This window comes from Cyprinodon variegatus, unplaced genomic scaffold, assembly GCF_000732505.1.
Source record: "Cyprinodon variegatus isolate N-32 unplaced genomic scaffold, C_variegatus-1.0 Scaffold55, whole genome shotgun sequence".
Taxonomy (NCBI): domain Eukaryota; kingdom Metazoa; phylum Chordata; class Actinopteri; order Cyprinodontiformes; family Cyprinodontidae; genus Cyprinodon; species Cyprinodon variegatus.
In genome coordinates this window covers 1,618,737-1,630,759 of record NW_015150508.1, presented here as the reverse complement: position 1 = coordinate 1,630,759, position 12,023 = coordinate 1,618,737, and the positions used below count along the sequence as shown (strand labels likewise).

General features: G+C 37.2%; 1 protein-coding gene across 1 annotated transcript in view; it reads right to left on the bottom strand.

The window, feature by feature from the left end:
• Positions 1 to 6,477: 6,477 nt before the first annotated feature.
• Positions 6,478 to 12,023, bottom strand: part of ccdc81 (coiled-coil domain containing 81) — a 27,640-nt gene continuing 22,094 nt past the window's right edge. Inside the window, exon 7 of the mRNA XM_015371221.1 lies at positions 6,478 to 7,541. Coding sequence (XP_015226707.1) covers positions 7,493 to 7,541 — 49 coding nt within the window. The 3' untranslated portion in view covers positions 6,478 to 7,492. The remainder of the gene's footprint in view (positions 7,542 to 12,023) is intronic.

Here is a 12,023-nt window from a genome sequence, read left to right as displayed (position 1 = left end):
ATTGAATTAATTAATTTTAAGGTTGTTGTCAGACTGTGGCACTGTTACTGTTGAGATCACAAGCTGAAATATTTGGGAATCTCCAGTCTAGTGCACTAGAAGTAACATGATAACCCTGGTTAGGAAACAGTTGCTCTAAAATGTCCCAATATAGAGCTGCCATGACTTTGAACAAGATAAAGTGAAGCAAAAGAAGCAGATGATGGCTCCCAAATCACCCCCAACTGCAAACTTTAGATTGGTTTTCAAGCTGCAGCTGCATGCTGTAGCCACAGAAGCACTGAAGCAGCACTCCACATGTAAAATTTCCCTAATCTTAAAACTATTGGTTCACAATCTCCTCATGCATAGGTACTTTTGTTACTTGTGCAAAATGTTTTAACCCTCTACGGAAAGTGAAGCTAATTACGCTCAGCTCCAGTCTAAATTAAGCCAGCATGGTTTTATGTATGATGGTGAGACCACATAGAATTTTGCTGATAAACTCAGTAAAATTTTAAAAGCTGAGTTAGGTTGTACAGTAAAAAAAATAAATACAGACTTATTTATGTACTTATAGAGGCATTACTGAGTTCTTTCTAATAAAACAGAGCTGCATAACTTTTCTGCCCGTTCTCAAAGCTTGCGCTCACACTTGACAAATGTTATTCTTTCCTTTTTCAACGTACCTAGAGTTGCCTTTGGTGTCTGATTTGAGCAAGATAACGGTCGCTTCTGAGTATTCACAAATTCATCTTGAAAAAACTCTTCCATTGTTTGCTTGGTTGGACCCATTTAACTTTGAAACAGCTGACGCCAAATTCACAGAACAGAGCGGGACTTTCTGACCCAAAGTAAATTCAGGAAAATAGGCTACAGGCTCCTAGATGCCTCAGTGCTGAACTACTTAGGGGTCAGTCTGCTCATCAAACATCGTAAAGGCACAAATAAAAAGCTTATTTGAACCCCTTAAGGCCTATGCAATTTTTTACATACATTTTTTATTTCTCTTTGTTATTTGGGCTCGTTTGAACCCAGTTAGAATAAAAACAAAATATATTTCAATGTAATGTACTTTTAGAGAGAAAGGATGTCCACGTATTTGGATTCATGTTCCCAAGCTCCATAAAACACAGTGTCAACTTTGGATAAAAGAGTGAAAAAACCCTCTTTATTTCCACCTTCAACACAGCAGTTTTTTTTTTCTGCCTGCTTTTTAATGTGTTGATAACATGTACACATTTTTTTTTAACATGTTCTAATTATCAAAGAGTAAAAACAACAAAAGAAACATTTAATTTTTGGTTTAACAGTTCAAATAAATCTTTTGAAAGATCATATTGTTTGCCTGTAACAAAATATAAAATAAAAATTCAAAGCATTTTTAACTGTCACTGTTGTCTCAATCTATAACTGTGAAAATCATAAAAAAATAATGAAACATAATGAAAAGAAAAAATTACTTTTTGACTTCCACAGTAGCACTGCTGCCTTGCAGCAAGAAGGTTCTGGGTTCGATTCCCGGCCCGGGGTCTTTCTGCATGGAGTTAGCATGTTCTCCCTGAGCATGCGTGGGTTCTCTCCAGGTACTCTGGCTTCCTCCTACAGTCCAAAAACATGACCTTTAGGTTAATTGGCTTCTCTAGATTCTCCTTAGGTGTGAGTGTGTGCGTGTATGGTTGTATGTTCTGTTTGTCTCTGTATTGCCCTGCGATGGACTGGCGACCTGTCCAGGGTGTACCCCGCCTCTCGCCCATTGACTGCTGGAGACCAGCACCCCTCGCAACCCCAATTGGGACAAGCGTGTCAGATAATGGATGGATGAATGGACTTCCACAGTTACAGTATGGCTCATGAAACTATGCATTTGTAGTGTAAGAAGAAGGATATGTGAAAGACATTAATCATTATAGGTACGAATGCACACATTAGAAATCACTGCCATTACCTATGCGTGAAAGGCTACTCAGTTTTCACAGACAACACATCACTTTTCAGGTCACATAACACACTCTGGTTCTTCCAAGGCCACAGGTTGCAGTGCAGTGCAGTGCATAGTGTTCTTCAGGCTGATTATCTCTGGAAGGTGGGCATTGGCTCCTCTGCGGACTGAGACATGAGACAACTACTTCACATGACATCTGACCCCTTAATTAATTTCTTCATCTGAAGGTTCTGACAGGTCTGCATGTGCACAGTGATGCTGGGTCAGGAGGATCTTGGCCCCTTTCATATGGCACTATAGTAACTGGATGGGTCTCGTCTTTGGTCCAGTAATTACTGCATGGTCATTTTGGTGTAGGAGCAAGCTGTTGGCTAAAGGCAGAATTATGAAGTGATTACCATCTGTAATGTCTACTTCTAGCTGCTCATGCAATAGTAACTTATTCTGTCTATCAAATCCACTCCATACATCTTCATACTTGTACTCGCGTACAATGCTTGGTAGTGAGACAGTGACGTATTTCGATTTCTTGTCCCAATGCTGGCAGGTGTCCTCTGGCAGTGCACCATGAACAACAGACATAATCAGAATTGGTTTGATGTTGCACCACTTTACTGCACATAACTTTCCATCTTTAGTGGAAACTTTTTTCTCTTCCTGCATTTTTCAGGGCTTTGTCCCTGGGCAGGTTATGGTTAGCTCCAGCTAGTCTGTTCTTCATTATTTTGCCAGTCATATATAACTCCTTTTCTATCATGTGTTATGCACGCTTGATGGTGGTGAACAACCAGTCACAAAACACTTTTGTACCACAATGCAGAGTTTGACACAGGAGCTCAACGACTAAGCTTCCCACACCCAGGCCCTCTGGTTCCTCTACCTTCTCAATTAGCACACTGGTAAGGGATTAAAAACAGGCATCCCCAAAGTCGGTCCTCGAGGGCCGCTGTCCTGCAGGTTTTAGAGGTTTCCTTCCTCCAGCACAGCTGATTTTAATTACAAGATGATTAACAGGCCTTTACTCAACTGCAATCATCAGAATCAGCTGGGCTAAAGCAAGGAAACCTCTAAAAACTGCAAGACGGCGGCCCTCGAGGACCGACTTTGGGGATGCCTGGATTAAAGCATCTATTTTGTCTTACTAACGTTGAAAATGGCCTTTCCTGAACATGTAGCTTTTCCCTTTTGTTTCTGGAAAATTGCTCCAGTGGATTTATTTTAAGACTTGTGCACAATTGTGAGTGAAGTGAGGATTTTGATAATATTCTTATTCTTGTCAACGGACTTTAAACCATAAATAACAGACGTTTTTTTTTTTTTTATTAAACAAGTTTATCAAAACACAAACTTTTATTTATCTCAGTTTGGTGTTTATATACACTTAATAGTTAGAAGAAAAAAGGGAGTTTTCAATATTTGACCCACTGAGCACGGCTCAGAGGCAGTAAAAACAAAACAGTTTGTTCTGATTTCTAGCTGAGTGATCACCGTGTCTATTTGATAAAATTCCTGTAACAATGATAATTATTATTTTATTTTTGCCCCTTTCTTGTTTTTTTAGATTATTTTCCAGTCCCCACACTAGTTTTCAACTTGCATTTCTGTTAAATGTAAGTTTTTAACCCAACAGCTGGACTGAGCGCTCTGCCAGAACTAAAGAGGAAGGGAGGATCTATAAGGGTTCACAGAGGATGATGGAAAAAGAAACCAAAGCTTGTGAGACTGAGTTTATTTTTCAGCATTTGAAGGAAAGTTTGAGATGCCGCACGTTATCTGTAAGTGACTCATCAGGGAAAACTACATTCAAGAGACAAATACATCCACTAATGATAGAATTCCTTAAAAACAATATAAACACGTGAGTGTGCACTGTGTCTACAACAGGACGTTCGTGTTATACATCATTAAAGTTTCACCTGCTATAAACTGCTGTATGTTTTCTGAGGTTTCTCTACATTTCCTGAATTATGACTAACGTAAATTGACATAACTTGTATTTTATAAATTGTATTATTGTCTTAGTAGCTGCTTAGCTGTTGGGAATGTTGGATGTAGTCAAGGGGTGATTTGGATGCCAGTGTTGGAAGTGTTTCTCCCTGAATCATAATGCTGAAAACATGCAAACTGTCAGTGGATAATATTCTGTCTAATGGTTTCAGTGGGAACAACTGCCAGCAGAAAGACAGGGAGAGTGGAGGAAATAACAAGAGGGTTGCTGGGAGGGAGCCAGGCACTAATGGATGGCTGAGCCTCCACCCATCCTAACACTGTAGCAGGGGTTTTCAAGCATTTAGAGGGAAAATTTAGTTTTATATTTTTTGTAGAAAGAACAATAGGGTGATTAAATCCTCTGATCAAAGTGTGAAAAGCAAATCTCAAGAAAACTTCTTTTAAAGGAAAAGTGGTGTATTCAAAGGCTAAGTGTTTAAAATGGAGACTCTGTGACCCCAGCAAGGTTTTTTTTGTTTTGTTTTTTATCAAAGGAACTTTATCCTTTCTTTCGTGTAAACTCATAAGTCAACCTGGTCTGGCTTTAGTCAACATCTGAGTCACAGTTTCCATTTCAGAAGCACAGTGAGTGAAGCAGCATAGACAGATCATATTCTACCTTCAGCAGGTAAAGACAACTGAACCCACCAGGTAATGTAACTTTCCTGAAATGTAACAGAGGATTTTTCTATTTTTGGTAGTGACTTAAAAGAAACACACTATGTAATATTATAATTATGACCCACGGAAATACAAAGTTGTAGATAACTAAGTTAAAGTTCTGAGCCAATTTAAACAAAAGGGGATACATTTAATATGACTTTGGATACAAATTATACATTTAGAAATACAAATATATATATATATATATTTATATATATATGTATATATACACACACAGAGAGAGAGATTAAATTGATACCCCTGTTTGATCAAAGAACAACCCACAATGTTCACAGACATAACTTGGATGTGATAAATATAATAAATGAAAAAAAAATCTGTGAAAATGAGCAAATGAAAGTCATACATTGTTTTTTAACCCCGCTTCGGTGGAATGATAAAAAAAAAAAAAAAAAAAAACTCATGAAATAGGCTTAAAAAAAAAAAAAGACTGAAAAAAATAATTTGAGGAAAGGGAGATGTTATATTAAACTGTGTCCACTAGTTAGCATCACTGGTGTCTGCAATGTAGTAATCAGTCGTTGGGTCTATAAATAGGGCTACAAGTAACACTGCTGTTTGGTGACATGGTATGTACCACACCCAACATGGACCAAAGGAAGTAAAGAAAAAAATTGTTTCAGGTGATTAGAATGAAAACTATAGACACGCATCTTAAAGGTAAAAGCAATAAGACCACCTCAAAGCAGCTTGATGTTCCTTTGACAACCTTTGCACTTATTAAGAAATCTAAGATCGCTGAGACTGTATCCATCCTCCCTGGACGGGGTTAAAACAGGACATTTATGATAAATCTGAGACAGATAATATGAATGGTAACAAAATAGCCCATAAAAACTTCTAAAGAGAATAAAGCTGGACTTTAATCTCAAAGAATATCTGTGTCAGATCGCACCAACCATCCTTTCTGAAGCAGAGTTATTGGAAATGACCAAGGAGCACACCATTGTTTAAAACAAATCATTAAAAAAACATAGTGGAATTAGCCAAGCTACATGATGACAAGCCAAAAAGATTCTGGGAGAATAACCTATGGACAGAAGAGACAGAAATGGAAATTTGTACCAAAGCACATTAGCTCCATTTTCACACACAGAAAACTGAAGCATATCAAGAAACGAACACAGGGGACGGATCCAAGGATGTTAACAGGCAGAGTACAAACAGCAGTCCGAAGACAGGAAACAGGTAGAAACAGACTGAAACAGGGGCAGACTAAAAACTCAGGAATCCAGGGGCGGAAACAGGTCAGGATCTGGTAGTGAAACAACAATACTGGGTACACTAGATAATTTTCACGCTAGGATGGAATAATCTGGCACTGATGGCTGGAAAACAGGCAGCCTAAATAGGAGCTTGAAACAGGTGGATCAGATGAGCGGTAATGAGCAACTGGACGGAGTTAGGCAGGTAAAAGGAATGAGTAATTAAGCAAGCCGTCAGTGCCAAGATCATGACTGTGTAACATGAAGGAGGCTCTGTTATGTTCTGGAGCTGTTGTCTAACCTAAAACAGGGCGTATGGAATCTCTGCAGAGAAAAATGAAATTTCAAGACCATCAAAGGATTCTGGAGAGAAATGTGCTTCCCAGTGTTTGAAAGTTTGATCTCTGATGGTGCTTTACAGTTTTGTGCGTAAGGTATATCATATGTGCATCGACAACTGATTAATATCTTGTATGCACTGCAACAAAGCAGATAAATGCTGTTTTTACTTTAAACTCTTTAACCTTAAGATAACTTGTTTTATCTTCTTTGTTGTAATCTACCTCTGTTCCTATGAAACTGGGGGGTTTCTGGACTTTCTGCACAAAGTTTATTTATGACTTTTATAGATGTAGCATGTGAACAATGTTGATTCCTTGATTTCAAATACAGAAGCGTGTCTGTTTTTACTCATTAATCAGACAAAAGGAATATTTAATTCCACGTTCTTGGCATGTAAGATGAAATGTTTTCATATAAACAGATTGTTGTAAGATGTAGGGATATATTTTCACCATCCATTTTTTACTTGATTTCTTTTTACAGCTAGTTCAGTTTGAACCCAGTGACAAGCACACATAGTGTTTTTGAACAAGCTTATCACTTGCATTATAACTGTGCAGAAAACAAAGAGTTTTTACCCTTTTATGGCTTTTGGCAAGAAAGCACATATGATTCAGAAACTATTGTTCTGGGTCTTCTGTTACTAATTATGGATTAGCACCTTTGCCAGGACAAAGGGTGGACCTGTTGGCTCATCAAACACTGCTGTAAATCCAAAGAAAAAGAACCACACCCATCCTACTGCACAAATCTACAAATTGGCCCACTGTCATACACTTTCACCAATTCTGAAGAACGGACTGAATAAAAATCAAGATTTTAAAGCCTTTTTATTATGCTGTATCTAATCAGCACCATCATCCAAGACAGAATAAGTTGATTCATTTTAAAACAGAAACAAGAGATATAAGTAAATAAGATATAAGTCAATAATTCTTTTGTAATTATTCTCAAAAAGCTACTGCAGTTGCTCCATTTTGCAAAAGCCAGAGGGCTAATAGAAGAGACATATCTATTTGTTTTGAAATGTTCTGAAAGGACCTGTTTGTTTGCCTTTGCCCACTGTTGTCAAGGTAACCAACATTCCCCGGAATGCTTTCCATGTTAATTGTTTTATTCCTCCCACCGTCCTCCTCTTGCTGCTGGTCACAGACACAATCAAGCGTGTGTTGACAGACTCACTTGGTGTTCATCTGCCTTTTCTCTTTCAGTCTTTGTGTTTTCCCGTTTCTGTGCCTCTTGTGTTTGATTAATCTCTCCCATCCATGAAGTCCTCTCTCACCCATTCCTTTGGGTCGCAGAACAGCTGTTTGGTGAAATGAGATAACCGCGGAGGTCTTTGGAGAAATTATTCGCCATGAAATCTTACGATGAACTTCAGCCAAGTCCACTTTTCACTGTAATACAAAAGGAGGATAATAAAAAAGCTGGAAGGCATACTTGAGATCTAACTTTTATTTCCTCAGAATAAGTGTAACCACTCATGCTCATGTTTCATGCTCGTGGAGTGTTTACTTCCTGCCTTCTGCAATAAGCAACATGCTGTCATATTGCCAATCCTTGTGTTGCTATGAAAGCAATATTGAGTTCTCATAGTAATAGTGATGACTGCAGGGAGACAGCTTTAGAGACTCCTTAATTTTAAATTGGTTGCAGCCAGACCCACACTTGATGCTAAACACCCCACACAAAGAATGGAGAAAGTGCAAAGGTTCTATACAACTGAATGTTAACAATTAACCCCCAAACCCCCCCCCCTCCGAGAAATGAGATAAGGTAGACTGGATTTCTTCTGAATAATTAACCATAATGTCAGGGAACAAAAAGTATGAGATTTATAACACCATGGTGTTATACAGCTGATATCTTCCATATCACTGATGTCCTCACATGTTTTCTGTTGGATTTGGTGCTGGATCTTGGCTAGGCCATTTCTAAGTTTTATTTTCTAAATGTAGAGATGTTGAAAGGTTACATCTCATCTACACCCAATGTGTCTCACAGACTCTATGGATTTGAGTCAAAACGGAGACGATTATAATTTTTATCCACAATGTCAAAAGACATTTTAGCTGAAGTGGGTGTTTTCTTTTGTCTTTCAACTCCACTCACCAGTCCAGGATTAGTAATAAGACTTTTCTTACATCTACAGAATAACCAACTCTAACCAGAAGTTAATTTATCTCTCTCAGTCCTGTCAGGTTTTGGCAGCCTCCCTGAACATTTATACTTCAGTTTTCTATTGGTTAGAGAAAAAAAAAGGGTTCAGTTTTAGTAATATCCCAGGTTACACATGTTCCTGAATTAATTATCTCTGTCTTCATAGTAATATATGTAAATCAGAGGTGTCAAGTAACGAGGGACACGTACTTCATTACTGTACTTAAGTACACTTATTAGGTATCTATACATTACTCCATTACTTATTTTTCTTCCTACTTCTGACTTCTATTCATTACATTTTCACACAATTATCTGTACTTTCTATTTCCTACAGTTTGCTTCTTTAAGACATTTGCTCTGATGCTGTAACCCATGCAGCATCTTGCTGCAAACACCAAATTATCTAGGAAATCAGGTTATATTGCTTTAATTTATTCCTCAAAGCATTACACTACAGGTGATGGGTCTTTAACGTAGGCTTTCCTCACTCTAAGGTGGGTGACAAAACATAAGGTAAATGTCAAAATAATGGGGAGAAGTGTTTTAAAAGAATGTTGGCAATATGAGAGGGTTAGGGTTTTATATCCATTCTATGTATGGTCTTTAAATGGACCATCATTAAGAACTTGGCTTAATTCAAGAGTTTCAAGAGCAGATATTCAAATGATTTTGCTTCTGATCCATTAAATAATACCAGAGTAGACCCGTCAACCAAACTACTGGTTGGAAGAAAAAGAAAAAAAAAACCCAAAACAAATTGTTAACCAGTAATATACAGCAATAAATATCATCAGCAATCAGTGTATTTAGTTTTATGTATTTCCAAGTGATATTTTTTTAAACACTACAAAATGTAAATGTGCTTCCTCATTATTTTTATTTCTTAGTTTATTTCCTAAAGAGAAACTCAAGCCGCAATTGTTGGATAAAAAAGTATTCAGTCCACCTCAGAATTTGCACTTTCAACTTTGACAGATGAGAGAGGTCTGCAGTTTTCATCTTAGGTACGCTTTACCTATGAGAGTCAAAACAGAAGAAAAAAGGATTTCTAAAGAAAAATTAAGTGAAAAAATATGTATTTGATCAATAAAAAAAAGTTCAATTCATAACTTTGAACCAAGACCTTTGTCTGCAATGATGAATAATAATCATGTAAGTTCACCATGTTTACACACAGCATAGCTGGTATTTTGGCCTATTCCTCCATGCAGATCACCTCTAGAGAATTAATATGTTGGTGTTTTTGCTGGAAGTTTAGACTTTCAAGTCCCTGCAAAATGTGTCTATGGGTTCTACTTGCTAGGCCATTCCAGGACCTTGAAATGTTTTTTTTTGAGCCACTACTTTGTTGCCTAACTGCTGTGTTTAGGATCATTGTCATGGTGGAAGACCCAGCCAGTTTTTTAAAATATCTTTAAAGCTCCAACTGATGGTGGGAAATTTTGGATAAAAGTCTCACCACATATGGCCCATTTATTGTGCACTTCACAGTGATCAGTCATTATGTCCCCTTTGCAGAAAAACATTGCTGAAGCATGATGTTTCCACCCCCATGCTTCACATTAGGTATGGTGTTCTTCGGATATACCTCACTATTCTTCTCCTTCCAAACACGAGTTGAGTTTTTGTCAGAAAGTTCCATTTTCATTTGACCACATGATATTCTATCGGTCGTCTTCTGGATCATCTTATCATATGCTCCCTGGAAAACTTCAGGCAGACCTGGACATGAACTAGTTTAAGGCAGGGGAGGTGGCTAACACCTTCCTCTTAGTGTAGGGCATTACTGATGGTAGCATTTGTTTTCCAGAGATCTCTGGAGGTCATTCATCAGGTCCCTCTGTGTAGCTCTTGGATGTTAGTTCACTGTTCTCATGATCATTTTTACTTCACAGGATGAGATTTTCGATGGGGCCCCAGATCGAGGGAAATTGTCAGTGCTCTTGCACGTCTTCTATTTTCTTACTGTTTATTTCTTCACACCAACCTGTTTGCCTATTCTAGATGTACTCTTCCCAGCCTGGTGCAGGACTACAATTTTCTTCCTTTTGTCTTCAACAGTTATTTGGTCTTGGCCATGGTTGAGTTTGAAGTCTGACTGTTTGATGCTGCAAACAGGCTTCTTTTATGACATTAATATACATAATGAGTGGTGAACAGAAGAACTTATGATAGAAGTTGTTACATGTCTGTGAGGGCCAGGCATCTTGTTAGTTTGTGGATGACCAAATATTTTCTACCATAATTTAGAAAAAAAAACTCTTTAGAATGTGGCATCAGTTATTAGTGTATTTTATTGTACAGCTATATTCAAATAAAAATAAAAAATCTAAATCTTATAGGTCTTGTGTTTATAAATCTTGTAACACATGTACAGCTGTATCTGGGTTTGTAAATGTAGTAGTGAAAAATGTATTAAAGTTTGATGTGATAAGAATAGAATAGAAAATCCCTTTTTTGTCTTACAATTAAAGGTTTAATTGGGGGATTTAAGGTTAGTTGTCCGCCTTAAAAGAAAACTGTTTGTCTAAATGATTTTATTCTTTAAATTAGCCATTGTTCAACATTCCTCCATCTGTCGACTTGGTTCAGTTCAGTTACAGCACTTCTCTTCCTCTGTGTCTAATAGATGCACTCTGATTTGCACCATGACCCGGTATTAGCTTGGCCTGATATCTAAAACTCAAGCTTGGAAAAATGACTCATGGTCTTGTGACAGAAACAGCAAAGCATTCATAGGGTGCTGTGGGATTTGTGGTTTTCTTTTCTCTTTTTATTTTATGTAAGCTGTTCCCACAATCCTGATTTTGTTTTATCAGCAGGTAAGAACAATTTAAACTTGGCTCTCCAATGGAGTCATACTGCAAAAGTTTGAAGCTTCTTATTAAATCTAAACATAATGAAGTTTAACACTGAGTTATTTGTACTGAAAAGTTATGTTATAATTAAACATAAGCCACAGAAATACGGATCATGGGAGGAAGATTTATGCGAGTTTTCTGACAGAACAGATGGTGCAGAAAATCCCTTCAACTTTAATCAGTTATTGAAGCAAAGCTTAAATCTGGTTATATTAACCACTAAATCGTGTTTTTTTATTCTCCAATCTGAAGCTCATACAGCTATTAATGCAGGATCTCCTTTACATTAGGGTGATAACATAAGACATTTTTTTTGTATTTCCACCAGGGTCCAATCTTTTGCAACTCAGTAAAACAGAAATTTAAAATCTAATTTATAAATAAATTAGGTAAGAGGGCTGATTTTCTACCTTAGATCATGGAGTTTTCACTGAAAGTTTGACTTAAACCATAATGTAGAATTGAGTATTTGACATTCAAAACATGCATGATAGAGAGTTGGCTGAACTTTTTTTTTTTTAAACAACCTTGATTAGTTCCAGAGCTTCTATACTAAAATGTAATAGTTGATGCAAATTCTACGGAAAATACTCAATACCTTTTCTTTTATATAGGGCACTTGTTAAGAACAAAGCAAGAACATTGAAACTTAGTTTAAAATTTATTTTCTTGAATTTGTAAGCAACAATGCAGGTCTGAAACCCCGATTCTGACGGCAGGACTGGCATCCCTAAGAAAAGGTAAGAGATAAATATCGTGTTCACAGGCGAATGTAATGACTTTAGAACCGTGGACCCAATATTCAAGCAGACAGATCAGGATGGTTTGGAAATAAGCTTTATTTATAACTTAAAG